The following is a 16,229-nucleotide window of genomic DNA, read 5'->3' on the forward strand; positions in this document are numbered from 1 at the left end:
CTTCTTCTTCTTCTTCTTCTTCTTCTTCTTCTTCTTCGAAGTGCACAGATGTATTCATAGTGAAGTCCACATTCCTTTTTCCTGCTAGTTTATTGCATGCACAAAAACATGAAACTGAGATCAGCTAATAAAACTGGATCTTGCATGTGAACTTCAAAAGAAATGTTTTGAATGTCTGCTACAGTCTGCCAATTTTTGCATCTTTGTATGTGCGTGTAAAGCATGTGTGTGCAGTATGCCTGTAACTAACCTTAAACTAATGGTGCTGCTCTATGATGACTGTGCTGAACCAGCACTAGGGACCTGTTCCAAACCTTGCTGCTGGTGATTCAGGAGTAGTTGCTTCTTGCTTTTGCCACAGCAGAGATGTGCAGCTGGCTAAGAGTTGCATGCAAAGATCCCATGTCACTTTCTTGAATTGCTTGAGAGCCAAACACAGCTCATGCATTGTGGTTTGTTTTGCCCAAGTCTGGCATTTCTTATCAAATTAATCTTCATTATTCATATGTGTTTCTGCCTACTTGAGGTTTTAGAGAGACCACATTCCCCTTGACTTCCCTGATGCCATGCAGCTGCCTTTCAATAATTAAGAAGTTTGGGTGGCAGATATCAAACCTGTTTTCCAAATGCTGTATAAAGTAGAATGGGATTTAGCTCAAAATATATTTCTTGTGAGTTTGTCAATTTTCATATTTCAAACACTTTCTTAAGAACAAACTATTTCCCCCCTAGAAACCCTTTGGCTATGTATCCTGTCCAGCAGTCTTGAAAACTAAAAAAATAATAAGAGTGTCTGAAGGCTTTTTTAAACAGTAGAATCTGTACCTCTCTTGCAGATGAGAACAGCGAGAGTGAGAGCGATTCAGATGACAGGTTTAAAGGTGAGAAGTTTAGCATGCCTAATCTTCTAGCTGCTAAAGTCCTGCAAAGCCAGACCAGGGAACTGATTTTTGTCCCCTAGAGAATTGTGAACTTGTGTTATCTTTCTCCTTTGGTACATGGTCTTTGTAGTAGTTTGTATAGCTTCAGAAAGCTGCAAAACTTCCTTGAACACAGGCAACTAGGGCTGCCAAGTCCCCCCGGGGGGCGGAAATCCCTCCGCCCCAGAGGCCCGTTCCCAGACACCGGGGAATTGGGCCCCGGGGGGAACCCCGCCCCAGCGTGCATGTCACAGGGAAGTGACGTCATGACGCCGGGCACGCTGGGGGCAGGGCCACGGCCATACAAGGGAAACGTGCATGCGGTGCGTGCGCGCGCCGGGAGCTACCCTGGCGTCCCCCACTGGCAAGGTAAGTCGGACTTGGCAACCCTAGAGGCAACAGTGGGAGAAAAGAAAAATGTGTGGGAAGCTTCTCTGAAACAAATGTCAGATTTCTTAGAAATCATTCTCTCCAGCCTGACTCTTTTGGTCTTATTCAGGGCCCAAGCATCGTTTCTCAGGGCCCAGCATGAACTTTTATTATGCCCCTTCTACAATGTCCTGAGTCATGATAGAAATGTGTATTGTAGTGTATTCAAAGCTGCCTTGAATGCATGATATGTTGTGAAACATCTAATTGAAGTGTAATGTAAAGCTTCGTCCTGGGCTAGGATCCAAATCCATCCAATCATGTTACTAGCCCAGGAAGCACCTAACCAACCAACCAATCAAGCAAGCTCCCTGAGCGGGAATATCCGTGATTGGTCCTTATGTGAACAACTTCATTGGTTGGTATTTGTACAGTGGGTGTGGCTACATTAGCCGGGAGAGCTTAAAAGCAGGACAGCTGCAATGTAAAAGCTGTTCTGGCTATCAGATGTTGATCCGTGTTGGAGTTGTGTTCGAGTTGAAGAATAAAGTTGTGTTCTTGCTGAATCACTCTCCGACTGCTTTGTTAAGCGAGCGACTTAAACATGTATTTTATTTCTGAATGGGCATACAAAGATCATAGCAGGGTAATGGATTTGTGGCCTGGTGTAGGACCCTCAAAGCCCCAGTAAAGAGTACCCATACTGCTCCCCTCCTCCTGATGCTTGGGTCCTGTTCCGATCTGGAGAATGATAGCCAGATCCTTCTCAGTTTATACCAAGAAGAATATAATGCTCCCACAAAGCAAGCCATATTCTGCAGCAGCAAACTTCAGATTCTGTGCCTTTGAGTGCATTCTGCAAGCCAGCCATTAAGCATGTGTGATTAGTTCATCTGTTGAGATTTGTCATACATTACTACAGAGTTTGAAATGTATATGATCAAATTTTGCAGTGGCTGCTGAATGTTGCACTCAGAAGCCTGTAGAATTCAGGCAGTGCGAAATGCACCAGGAGGAGTGTTTCATACAGTGATGCTAAGTTAGCCAACATACTCCAGTGGATATAGGTTGCCCAGCTTTTTCCTTAAGATTTCAGCAGTGACTGAAAAGGCTTTTTGTTTTCTCAAACCTTTATTAGTTGTATTCATTCTGAGAAATTGGTTTATTGTTACGTTGCTTCTTGTTCTCTTAGTCATTTGATTGGGTTATGTTTTTTTTAATTGAAAATGTGGATTTGATTGTTTTAATAGGAACTCTAGAAATGTTATAAATAAATACTAACCACCCTGCCATGTCAGTCTGTGGTGATTAAAGTGTGGATAGCCTGCACTAGTCCAATGCATGCTTATGCCTGAAATGAGGATTTTAAACTACAAGACTGATTGAATCAGAGGGTAGATTCAGGTGGGGAGCCATGTTGGTCCGAAGCAGCAGAACAAAGTTTGAGTCCAGTGGCACCTTTAAGACCAACAAAGTTTTATTCGAGGTATAAGCTTTCGTATGCATGTACACAGAAATGCGCATGCACACGAAAGCTTATACCTTGAATCAGGGGTCATTTCCTGCAGGAGCGCACAGGAGCGGAGCTCCGGCAGTAAAGAGCCCAGGGGGCGGGCACATGCAACAAGCCCCACCCTCTGCTCCCAGCAGCCCTCAGTCAGAGCAAGAAGCAGCCAGGTAGGTTGCAGAGCCAACAGGTCCAAAACAGTCCAGTGGCACCTTTAAGACCAAGTTTTATTCAGGGACAAGCTCTTCCTCCTCTGCGAGGACAGACCTGCACGTTTCCCCGCCCCCCAATAGCTAGCAGTCCAAAAGAGTCCAGAGGAGCCTGAGCGGTGGGTGTTGCCCTCTGACCCCCTTCCGGTGATGTCAGAGGGCGTGGCATATGCAAATAAGTTATGCTACTGAGTGATGCTAATGAGCTCCTGCACCTCTTTTTCTATGCTACGAAATGACCCCTGCCTTGAATAAAAGTTTGTTGGTCTTAAAAGTGCCACTGGACCCAAACTTTGAATCAGAGGGTGTTAGTGTTTCCAGATAGTTTCTACAGATATGATCAACATAAACCCTACACTGGTTTTCTACCTATATTTACAATAAACGATAATCCTGGAACTGGAATACAGTCTGGCATTTAATATTCAGTTAGAAATTAGGATTCAGAGAAATACAAGTAACGAGCCAGAATGAGCTCTGAGAGGACAGAGGTCTGGCTTTGCTGTGTTCTATGTAGCTGGCTTTGCTGTGTTCTGTATAGCAGATGAATTGAAAGCTGCTTCCCTTGGGAAGGGTATGTTTTGTCTAGTTCTTCAGTTTCCAAATGTTTAAACTCTCTTTTATGAGAGATGCAGACCCTGTGATGGCATTTGAGTAAAATAAGTAATTGTTCCGATAGAAAGCCTCATACATTTAGCACAGATTTAATAAGTGATGCTCAGTGTGACTGATGAGCATAACACTTTGCATATATTTTATTTATTTTTATTTATTACATTTATTAGCTGCCTTCCTGCCTTACGGGAAGTGAAGGTGGCTTACAATACAAATAGCAGCAAAATACAGTAAAATTTATTTTAAAAGCACCAATTTAAAATTGACAATCTAAAACTGCTTGTAGGCAGTAGAACTGAAACTAATAAAATGCTGTCATGAATAGAACTGTCTTCAGCTGCTTCCTAAAGGTCGGAAATTATGGAACAACCTTTCCAGGTTCACCTCCCTGGGGAGGTTGTTCCATGATCGCGGGGCTGCCATTGAAAAGGCCCTCCCTTGTGTACCCACCAGGTGAGCTTCTTTGGTTGATGAGAGAGTGAAGAGGCACTCTCCCTATGATCTTAGTTCATGGGCAGGAACATATGGGAGATGTTCCTTCAGATACCATGGTCCCAGGCCATGTATGTATTGTGCTTTTGCATCTCAAACACTTTGTGGTACATTGTGGATTGGATTTAGCAGAAAGCCAACAGTCACTGGTAGGCCCTGTTTCCCCCTTCTCTGGCAGCCATTTCTGGCTCCATATTGGTGGGCTGAAGGAAGGAGGGGAAAGTTAGGAAGATCCACAATCCTTACAAAGATGGATCTCTCGATCGAACTCTATATCAGTAATCCTTCCAGTATAGGGCTGCCAAGTCCATCTTCCGCCCCCAGCGGGGGACTTTGGGGGCGTTCCTGGAGGGGGCGGGGCATCCCCGACGTGATGATGTCACGTTGGGGATGTCTGCCCCCCCCCGCCCACGCACCCGATCTCCAGAAACGCCAGTTTCCTGCACTTAAAGAAGCCGGCGTTTCCCTTTTAAGTACACGGAGCCGGCGTTTCCCCTTTAAGAGCAAAGAGCCGGCATTTCCCTTTTAAGTGCGGAGCTGGCATTTCCCTGCAAGCCTGATCTCAAGTGGCGATCGGGCTTGGGAGGAAACGCGGGTTCCATGAACTTAAAGGCAGCCACCCCCCTCTCTCTCAAGAGAGAAGGGAGAGGGGTGGCTGTGGGTGTTGGGGGCGGGGCTTCCCCCACCGGCCATCTGGCCAGCGGCGGGTAGAACCAAAACCTATTGCATAGGTTGACCATAAACCAATGGCTAAGCCAATATCAAGACAGAAGCCTCCTGCGTTATAGCACATGCAAGTAGCTGGTATACTAAAAAAGTTCTCCTTTGGCTATAGATATGTTGAAAGTTTAAGACTGAAGGACTGGGGTTTTTTTTAATTGGTTGATATTTTTAAAATTCTAACATGAAACAAAAAAAAAAGATCAAAACTGAAATTATTAGGCAGTTTCTCTTCTTTCCAGTTGCCTTTGTTGCCATTGCTGTCTAGCAGTCTGGTCCACCTAGCTCTTCTTGTCTGGCCAGCATATCTGTTCTTATGGATTTGTTTCCATAAAATGGTGCCAGATTTTGTTTTTATTCCAGTGGATTTTTTTTGGCTTTAGGTTGATACAGATTGCTGCGGTATTTGTAATTTGACATGCAACAGAAACAGATGGATAAAACGGCAACATGTTGCTACTAGTTCTGTGGAAGATTACCGTTGTTATAAACTGGGGTCACACAAAGAATTGCCGTGGAAGAGAAATGATTTGAAATGCCCCCTCCTATCACAAATTTCCCCCCTTCAGGTGCCTATAAGATGTCAGGAGCTCAAGGAGCCTGATTTTACACACACACACACACACACACACACACTTTTTTTTGTTTAAGTCACATTCAGCTGCTTTCAGCATTCTGTGAGGACAGTCAGTCCTCATTGGGCCAGGTTTGTGTACGTGTGCACCCATCCTTTTCTTTCAGATAATTTACAAAGTCATATTGTTCTGCCATCTACGTGGTAGAATCTCCTACTGTTTGTGCTTGTCCTCACTGTGCCGCTTTCAAGATATAGTGTTGACGTGATTATAGTTTCCAGTTTAACATCCTGCCAACTATCCAGAGGGAGGCCTCTGCAGCAGCTTATGAAAAATACTAAAAAGCGTGACATTAATGAACAGCAAGCATATAAGAAGAAAGCATCCACGTATACCTCTCCGATCAGCAGCCAATAACAGCAGTTTACATTCAACAGCCAAAGAAACTGGAGCTGAACAATGAAAACTTAATATATTTCCTGAGGGACAGAAATGGGAGTATACCCATCTTCCACTGTAGATTTTAAGGTTGCCTGCTGAGAAGGCAGGAGAAGGTGGCATCTAGGATAGGGATGTCTGAGAACTCTATGCCAGCTTCTCACCTTGAAGAATGTGATGCCTCTGCTGGGTTATATAGGTGGCCAAGGGGCTATGCTACATACTGCAGAGGATTAGAAACTCTGGAGAAAGAATATTTGAATGCTGCAAGAAGTGCCATGTAGCTGTGCATGTTCATTTGCTTTGATGGAATCGCAAGGAAACAGAAATGCTACTTGAGTGTATTATATGAAGAAATTAGAAAATGTCAATGGTTCTATCATTTCAGATTTCCATAACTTTGGTCAAAACATGTTTGGCAGTTTAGGACTGATTCTATGTCTATCGTGGGCTGATTTTGTTTATACCTGTTTATTAATAAGTGTGTAGATTGTGATACAAAGTTGGTTGTTCTTGGGGTCATGCAGCTGACTGAGAAAATTTAATAATCAAGGTAAATTATATACTTTAATTTTCTTAGGTAACTTTTGCAAGTTCTGCACTTGAAAACAGACTCATTTATGTGGGAACTAAAAATGTACGGCATTAAAATAAGGGTTAAAATCCCAGAAGAGTGCAGGACTTTGTGAGACCTCTTTGAGGTCATTACTAACTGATGCTTCTTGTTTGTTTTGTAACACCAGCTCACACCCAGCGCCTTATGCACATCCAGTCAGTGCTGAAAAGAGCCCCTAGTTACCGGACCTTGGAACTGGAGCTGATTGAGTGGCAGGAACGTGAATTGTTTGAATATTTTGTGGTAGTTTCCCTCAAGAAGAAACCCTCAAAAAATACATATCTCCCTGAAGTAACATACCAATTTCCAAAGGTATTAACAAGAAATATGTTAGTTGGTAATTATTACTTTATGATTATCATTAGATCTGTTTACTGTGGTCATAATTATGGATTCCAGTATAGGTGCTGAACATATGGATAATAAAAAGAATCAGTTTGCAAAGGCCAGGGACAGAGGAAATGGACATTGTGCCATTTATGATTCTCCATTCTGAGTACCTGTCTCTACACAACTCCTTCCACTTCAGAAAGGTCTTGAACTGCTTTTGAAGATAGCTGGATTTAGCAAGTCTTCTGTGGGAAACAACTTCCACAATAGTTACATCTCTTTATGTTTTCATTTTGCTCATGGTCAAGAAGAATTCATTTTAGAAATCATGAAGAAACAGAAGCAAAGAGGCAGCCAGGATGGATGCCGATCATGGGTTTGTCACTGAAAATGGCAGGGTTTTTTTAAATTGAATTGCACCTCTTAACTAATACGTTTATTTATTAAAAAAATTATATACAACCTCTCCAGAAACCTGTTCAAGGCAGCTCACAAAATAAAAAACAATACAGTAAAATGATAACAACAACAGTATCGATATTAAACAAGCCATAAAAACAACATTAAGCAGCCTGATGTTCATCAAACAGTCTTCAGGCAAGAAGCAGACCATAAATAAGCTAAAAAAAGATTAAACCCTTCAGTTAAAAAAAATCTGGGTCAAGAGGAATACTTTGGTCTGGCAAGTGTGTGCCAGGCAAGCCTCAAGGAGGAGGACATTCCAAAGGTGAGGTGCCACCACTGAAAAGGCTCTGTATTTGTCACCTAGCTCACCTCAGCAAGCAGGCTCAAAAAGCCAGGACTTGGGAACAGGATCTTAATTGGTAGGCTGGACAGAACAAAAGAAGGCAGTCCTTCAGGTGCTCTGCCCCTAAGCCATTTAGGGCCTTAACAGTAAGAACCTGCATTCTGACTTGTTCCTGGAAGCAAACAGGCAGTTAGTGCAGATCTGTCAGCACAGGGGTGTTGCAGTCCCTGTACCCAGCCCCTGCTAATAGCCTGGCTGCTGCATCTTGGACCGAGTGAAATTTCTGGACCTTTTTCAAAGCCAGTCCTGCTTAAAGGTTGTATCACTATGGTCAGATCATGCTTTTCATGGGACAGCCATAACTGAAGCTGATAAAAGTGCTATGTGCCGTGGAGGAGAGCCTTCAACCATAAAACAGGCTATTCATTTATTTATTTCATTTATACCTTGCTTTTCTCCCCAAAGGGGACCAAAAGTGGTTTACATCATTCTTTTTTTCCCATTTTGGCCTCACTACCACCTCACTTGAGCTGCGGTGGCTCAAGTGGTTAAGATGCTGAACTGCAGGCTGTGGAAGGTCGGTAGTTCAGCAGTTCGAGACCCAGGTGCCACATGATGGAGTGAGCTCCCGTCTCTAGTTCCAGCTCCTGCCAACCTAGCAGTTCGAAAGCAAGAAATTGCAAGTAGATAAATAGGTACCGCTTCAGTGGGAAGGTAACACCGTTCCGTGCGCCTTGGTGTTTAGTCATGCTGGCCACATGACCATGGAAACGTCTTCGGACAGCGCTGGCTCTTCGGCTTTGAAGCGGAGATGAGCACCGCAACCCTAGAGTCGGACTCGACTGGCTTTTGAGCAAGGGAACCTTTACCTTTACCACCTTATGAGGTAGGTTAGGCTGAGAATGTATAACTGGCCCAAGGTCTCCCAGCAGGCTTCTTTAGCGGAGTGAGGATTTGAACCTGGGTCTCCCAGATCCTAGTCCAGCAGTCAATATGCTGGCTTTCCTAATGACTACACCCCATTGCAAATAACAGCATTCCCAAGCGATGGTTCTGGTCTTTCATCAGAACACAACTTTCTTGCTACCCTCCTCCCATTGCAGCCACAAACGCTCCCAGATTTGCTGCTTGTGTGGGATAAGGAACTCCCAAGAACAGCCCGAGGAGGGTGTTGAAAGTCTACAGCAGGAAGGGGGAATGGGCAAGAGCTGCCCCTCTTTCATCTGTGGAATCCAACCCAACAATTGATATTATGCTTAGTTTTGCCCTGAAAATGTGCCATCCCATGCTTTTCCTACTGAAATACATAATGCTCAACTACAAACTCTATAGACATATAGACAAACTCTATAGACATTAGTCTAAATAAAATAGCAACGTGGCTGTTTTGTATTTTTTACCTTCTGTCTTTAGAACCGCTGCGGCTTTGTGTGTTTACTTAATTTTGAAGTATATAAGTTTGCTTTTCTGCTTATAGGCTGCGATCAGATGGGCTGTTTGGTCCAATATTGTCCCTTCTCCCTACTGGATTGAATGTGCACATCCAGACAGCAACATCTGTCTTCTGTTCCATTCTGTTCCCCAGTCGTCAGCCCCCCCCTCCTCACCCTGGATTTCTTTGACCCTAGAGAAAGCCCAGTATTTGCAGCTCAAATTGTCCCACTGCACATTTCTGGCCATCTAATCAACCCATTGCGCACTCTAGGTGTTTGGAGGTCTGTGGCTTCCACACCATGGCCATCATTTCCACCCAATGAGTGATATCCACATAACAGCATATTCGCCCATAGCGAATAAGCGGTTCTGTGCATGTGCAAAGTAGCATTTTTTAAAAAATGGGTGGCATGTCTAGTCGCTCCCTCTCCGGAACAAATAGCTCCAGAAAGATTAGAGGCGCAGCCAGACTGTGCCAAGTCTGCCATCTGATCGCAGCCGTTATTGCAAAAATCTTATCTACACCAACTACAGATTTGGGGGGACTTTCTACTTTTAGTTAATTGGTCTGTTCATGTGTTGGCAAAAGTGGGGTGGGAGGGAAACTGGAAGCTCCTTCTTCCCCCTCACAGTGCCAAGCAAGTAAGAGCTGTTTAAGGCGAGTTTCCCTGATGTGTGTCCGATTGTGAGTAAGGTTGCACATCTGTGATTTGGCATCGGATGAGCCTGTCATGTATTTTGGCCATTATTTGGAACTAAATTAGAGTCTGCTCCCATTGATCTCTTCAACTGCAGCTAGAGAGGCCCACGAAACAAGTCCGCGAAGCAGAAGAACGGCTCAAGGCCATCCCCCAATTTTGTTTTCCAGACGCCAAGGACTGGAGCCCAGTGCCAGACTACAACAGGTAAACATCCTGTAAGCAACCACAAAAGTGGACTGCGTGTATTACAACATTGCCGTAAGGTTTGGCCCTAAGCAAATGTGGCTGAAATGTTTAATGTTAAATGTGGCTGTTAGTTTCTGGTCATTTTCACCACTACGGTACCTGTCTGTTTTTCCCCTTATGGAATTACCCTGTTTTCCCGAAAGTAAGACATCCCCCCAAAATAAGACCTACTTACAGTTTTGCCGCTCGCTGAAATATAAGACATCCCCCGAAAATAAGACCTCCCCGATAATAAGGCCTCCCCCGAACATAAGGCCCCCCGAAGCTACCGTAACTCTGGTCTCTGGGCCGTAGCGGTGGGCACCGCCGCACAGCTCACTGTTGGCTGCCGCGCAGCCGGAGCAGACAGGAACTGCGAGGTCTCTTTTAATCAGAGAGCCCGTGCCGCTGCCAGGACAAGCTGCCGCCTGCTGCTCGCTCTGCCCTGACGGAGTGTACCGTATTCTTCATGGAAAAATAAGACATCCCCCGAAAATAAGACCTAGTGCATCTTTGGGAGCAAAAATTAATATAAGACACTGTCTTATTTTCGGGAAAACAGGGTAGTAGCAGCTTCTTTGGAGTTATTTGGGTCAGGGAAATAACTCGGAAGTGAAGGGTTCTCTTCTTCAACAGCGCCTCCTCCATCAAACCGGCTGTTCAGGCATCTTCTCTGAAGCCCTGGAATACAAACACAGGAGATCCCAATCCTGGGACCCCCTGGTCATTTGCCTGTCTAGTTGGCTACTGATGCCTCCTGAAGTGGTACCGTTCTTGGAAGGATATGCTATGTAATAGATCTTAATGTTTAGTTTGGCTGCTACCGCTACTGCTTTGACCATTTTCCTAGTGAGCAGCATAAGTGGATTCCTTTGTTTTACAGTTGCAAGGCAAAGGAATGGGAAGACATGAATTACTTTCCAGTGAGGATATACAAGTCCTGCTTTGCCATGGCTTCTCATTTTGAGTAATCATTTGCACATGCATAGAATGAGTACAAATCCTTGGGTTAGTGTCAAAGCCACACCAGGATTGTGGGATAAAAACCACAAGTTTTGTCTGTCTGGAAGATATCTCCAGACATGTCATACATCTTGATGAATTGAAAGGAAAGCTGAGTGAATCTCCCACCTGCTTGTAAGGCCTGCAGTCAAGTCTGAAATAATTTTTGTTACAGTGAGACCTTTTCTTTCATGCTGACTGGAGAAGATGGCAGCAGGCGGTTTGGGTACTGCCGAAGATTACTCGTAAGTACACCCACTTTTGTCAGAGCGTAAGATTCCGGGATGCTAATCAAGTAAGACAAGTGCTGTTCTAACTTGTGAGCTTCTGCATTTTCTCCAATTAAAGACGATCTTGACAAATCAAAAACAAATCAGTTTTGACATTCAGTGGGAACTATGCATTCGTATGAGTTTAATTTTATACTTGTTTTTTTGCTGGCTATGGCAGGAACTTCCAGTCTTCTTTTCTTTTTATTATCTCCCCCCACAGACACACACCCTTTCAAATGTTTAGTCTGTTCTTACCTCATTTTCTGCTTGGTCTGTGCAACCTTCACTTACTTGGATACTTTGAGACAACAAGATGGGTAGCAGTGCTGCTCTGTAGCAGTAGAAAAGAGCAAGAGTCCAGTCGCACCTTAAAGACGAACAAAATCTGTGGCAGGGTATGGGCGTTCCTGAGTCGTCATTGCTCACTTCTTCAGATATGCAGTGACTCAGGCAGGCTCATACCCTGCCACAAATTTTGTTAGTCTTTAAGGTGCTACTGGACTCTTGCTCTTTTCTACTGCTTCAGTCAACAGCATGCCAGAAGTTAAATGGGAAGCACCACATTAAAAAGCCTCTGCTATCAGAATGGTACAGAGCTACTGATGTTCTCCTCGTGGTGATCCTACTCAGATTTTTTTTTTGTACTAGGAGCTATCAGCAGAAGAAACCTCACGCTTGATCTCTCTCGTGGGTATCTGGTATGCTTACCAGTCAGCAATGTTCCCTCTAAGCTGTGGAGTCTTGAGAGCAAGAATTCTACTTTGTGAGTTAATGGCATTAAAGTTTTGAGTGAGCAGTTTGACTACTGCATAAATTAGCTTGCTCTGGAGCCATCCTTCCTGAGCTAAGACAAAAATGTGTGAGCCGGAAGCTAAAAAACTGTGAGCTAGCTTACACTAACTCAGCTTAGAGGGAACACTGCCAGTCAGTGTGCTTGTAACCTGAAAAGACACTAACAAACGGAGCTTTGACTCTCAAAAGCTTATATCCCGAAGCTTGATGTCTAAGGTGTTACTGCACTCAAATCTAGATGGGGAAAAAAGCTGCGACTGCTAAGAAAGTTGATGTCTGGATGTATCCAAGAATTAGTGTTTTCTACTTATGTACTGTCAGGGCTGGCCCACCCACTAAGCAATGCTAAGCTATTTCCTGAGATGCCAACTGGTGGCTCAGAGAATGTCCTGGCTGGCTAGTTGGCCAGTGGTTCATGCAGTGCCTGGCTGGCTTGTCCATTGGCTGGCTCAAGGCTCAGTTGCCCACCAGTGAGGTGGGAGAAACTATGTGTGTATTTGTGTGGATTTGGGGGATTTCTAAAATAGAGATTTAGGGGCCTGAAAGTGGCATTACTTCTGGATTTATTTATTTATTTATTTATTATTCAGATTTATACCCCACCCTCCCCCATAGGGCTCAGGGCGGCTTACAGGGCAAGATGAACTTGCTACAATAAAACAACAATACAAAAATAACAATGTATGTACATTGGGTTCAGATGGAATCTCCTCCACTTTCTCCCATTGCATTGGGGGGCAAGTGAGCCCCAAGTCTCGTGGCTGGCTAGTAACTTGAGATGCTCAAGCTGGCCTGTCTAGGGCACAGAAAGTCCTTTTGCTGGCCCTGTGTATTGTCCTTGTACATCCTAGCCATATCTTTTCAACAATATTTTGCTTACCTCCTCCTGCCAGTTCTCTCTCCTCTCTTCAGTGGTACAGGTACTCCATTTTTGGAAAGCCTGGTCTAAGTCATACCTTGATTTCAGCTTAGGGCCCAGCAAAAGATGATGGGGGCAGAGCAGTGTGTTTATACAAAGAGAGAGGGGATGAGATCCAGATTTAACAGATTTATTGGTCCTAACCTGTCTTTGTGCCAGCTGCTTCCTCCCTTCTTCCGAAATAGTTTTCCCTCAGCTGAGGTTACTTGGTTTATTGGATCTCAGCTAAGAAGAAAAATGCCCAGAGAGGACAGATGGCTCCTGGCAAAACCAGAGATGGAGGAGGGCTTATACTCTACCCGTGCATTCATGTTCTAATTGGATCCTCCATCCACTGTTTTTCAATGTGATTGGGGTAGATCTGTGTTTAAACATACGGATTCACTTCATACTTGTCTAGCTTGGCCCTTAGGTATTACTTGCCAACATGTAGCACTTGAAGAATCCTACAACAAGATGTATAATATACACAAACATCCCATTAATCATAGAGTTGGAAGGGACCTCCAGGGTCATCTAGTCCAGCCCCCTGCACAATGCAGAAAATTCACAATACCCCCCCCCCCAGTGACCCCTGGTCCACAGCCAGAAGGGGACGAAAAATCTCCAGGATCCCCGGCCAAACTGGCCTGGAGAAATATTGCTTCCTGACCCCAAAGTGGCAATCAGCATTTCCCTGGGCGTGTAAGAAAGGGCCACAAGAACTAAGCACTGATGCAACCCTTCCTGCCCTCCCTCTCAGGAACTGTCTAAGTTTACAGAATCAGCATTGCTGTCAGATGGCCATCTAGCCTCTGTTTAAAAAGATCCAAAGAAATAGAGCCCACCACCTCCCGAGGAAGCCTGTTCCACTGAGGAACTGTTCTACCTCGCAGGAAGTTCTTAATGTTTGGCAAAAGATCTTCTGATTTAATTTCAACCAGTTGGTTCTAGTCTGACTTTCTGGGACAACAGTAAACAACTCTGCACCATCCTCTATATGACAGCCCTTCAAATGCTTGAAGATGGTTATCAGTTTGGTGTAGTGGTTAAGAGCGCGGACTCTAATCTGGGAGAACCGGGTTTGATTCCCCACTCCTCCACTTGCACCTGCTGATGTGACCTTGGGTCAGTCACAAGCTCAGTCACAAGTCCTTGAAAAAGAGCAGTTTGTGTCAGAGTTCTCTCAGCCCCACCCACCTCACAGGGTGTCTGTTGTGGGGAGGGGAAGGGGAAGGAGTTTGTAAGCCGTTCTGAGACTCCAAGTGAAGGGCGGGGTATAAATCCAATCTCTTCTTCTTCTTCTTCTTCATCATATCCCCTCTCAGTTGTCTCCTCTCCAGGCTAAATAGCTTCCAGTTAGTGGTTTGAGAATCACGGTGCTAAAGGACTGCTGCACTGTTTAGGCTGGTTTTTGTCCAGGCCTTTAAAGTTTTATATCTGCATTAATGCTCTTATTCTTGTATCTTTGGAAGATTGCAACTGAGCAGAGATTCTTTTATTTTGTCTTCGTCATCCTTTGTCATTGACGCAAGTTATGGGAATCAGTCCAGGGCTGGAATCTTTGCACTGCCAGTGTAGGGCACTGGCAGAAGCGGATTTTTGCTGCCTTCAACTAGCAGCCTCAGTTGAAGCCCAGAAAGGTGATGCAAAGGGGGTGGGAATCTGCATGGGGGGTGGGAATCTGCATGGACAAAAAGCTCTACAACACGGGTGGCTGCAGTGAGAAGGGGCAAAATTACAGCTCCTGCCCTTTCTGCCAGGGGCTCTTCTGTGGAGCTGGGGGTTTGCCACAGAAAGGGGAAATGGCAAAAATCACTCCTCCTCCCCCTTGTCTGGAAGTTCACTGCTGGGCCAAACCCAGAATTTCAGTGAAGTGTATCCCTTGAACCATAAGAAATAATGCAAAAATCCCTATGCAGTAAGGAAGGAAGTTCAGTTCGGTTATGCCATGTGTGAGCCCATACGCATGTGGGTGCTGCTCCAAAGTTGTGGTCTAGAGCCCCTAATTCCCTTGTCAGACAGTTATTCAGCACTGTCAGTTCAGTCTGTGCAAATCACTTCTTAGTGGGGGAAGGAAAAAGGAGGGGTCTGGATTAAGTGGAAAGGGACTCTGCAAGTGCTGCAGCAGTTGGGTTGCCAAGTCGATCTTTGCCGGGAGCAGGGGGCTCCCGGCTGGCGTCTGGTGCGCGCGCTGCATGCACGTCACCCGGAAGTGACGTGACGATGCCAGGCACGCTGGGGGCGGGGCCACGGCCATACAAGGGAAAACCATAGAGTTTTCCCTCGGATGGCTGTGGCCCCGCCCCCACCGTGCCCGGTGGGGTTGCGTCACTTCCAGGTGACGCGCACATTGGGGAGGCGTTCCCCCTGGGGGCCGATCCGGCGCCGCCGGGGAACAGGCCTCTGGGGCGGGGGTTTCCCTGCCCCCCGGGGGGACTTGGGAAGCCTATGCAGCAGGCGTATTTTATTTGTTTATTTTGGGCATTTGTATCCCATCCTTCTTCCATTATTCTCTCCTCCTCCGGTTTATCGTCACCACAACAACCCTGTGAGATAGGGTAGGCTGAGAGAGAATGACTGGCCCAAGGTCACCCAGCAAGCTCCCATGGCAGAGTCGGGATTTGATCCTGCCTCTCCAAGATCCTAGTCCAACATGGTCTACCGTTGCATTCCTAGATCCCTGGGCCAAAATTTGCCAGGAAGGTTTTCCCCCATGCAGCAGTCTCTTGCACATGCACTGGGGTGATTCACGCACAAGTAACTGATCCCCCCGTGTATGGATCATCTTTTGCTGACTTGCTGGCCCGCTGGATGACGGGCACTGCATACAAGAAGAAAGTCCCTATGTCAGAGAAAGCCTGCTTTTGTAACTCACGCATGATGTGGCTAGTGGTGGGGTGTTTGGGGCAGGTGTGCACCTAAGGAAGCCACCATAAGTGGTTCTGTGCTCTGTAAAACCATAGTGGATTGGGAGGGATAGCAGCTGCCTGGGCAATGGCTCCTATTCACCCCACTACTCCACCACCGCAGATAATATCAGGGTTTGTGATGGCCCTGTGACAAGATACAATATCACGTGGAACCTTACCATTGAACTGAGTCTAACATTCCCGGGATACCATGGAATTGGGACTACCATTTTGAAAAGGAGCAGTTTGGTATAGTGGTTAGGTGCGGGGGACTCTAATCTGGGAGAACCGGGTTTGATTCCCCACTCCTCCACTTGCACCTGCTGGATGACCTTGGGCAAGCCGTAGCTCTGATAAGAGCTGTTCTTGAAAAAGAGCAGTTTCTGTCAAGAGCTCTCTCAGCCCCACCTACCTCACAGGGTGTCTGTTGTGGGGAGGGGAAGGAAAAGGAGTT

At 45.5% G+C, this 16,229-nt stretch overlaps 1 protein-coding gene across 2 annotated transcripts in view; it reads left to right on the forward strand.

Annotated features, from left to right (window-relative positions):
* Positions 1-16,229, forward strand: part of ST5 (suppression of tumorigenicity 5) — a 186,772-nt gene that overhangs the window by 112,850 nt on the left and 57,693 nt on the right. For both annotated transcript variants that reach the window (XM_015414621.1, XM_015414613.1), the window contains exons 8-11: positions 837-881; positions 6,589-6,773; positions 9,769-9,878; positions 11,077-11,146. In XM_015414621.1, coding sequence (XP_015270107.1) covers positions 837-881; positions 6,589-6,773; positions 9,769-9,878; positions 11,077-11,146 — 410 coding nt within the window. The remainder of the gene's footprint in view (positions 1-836; positions 882-6,588; positions 6,774-9,768; positions 9,879-11,076; positions 11,147-16,229) is intronic.

Source organism: Gekko japonicus, unplaced genomic scaffold (genome assembly GCF_001447785.1).
Source record: "Gekko japonicus isolate JY-2015 unplaced genomic scaffold, Gekko_japonicus_V1.1 scaffold1601, whole genome shotgun sequence".
Taxonomy (NCBI): Eukaryota; Metazoa; Chordata; class Lepidosauria; order Squamata; family Gekkonidae; genus Gekko; species Gekko japonicus.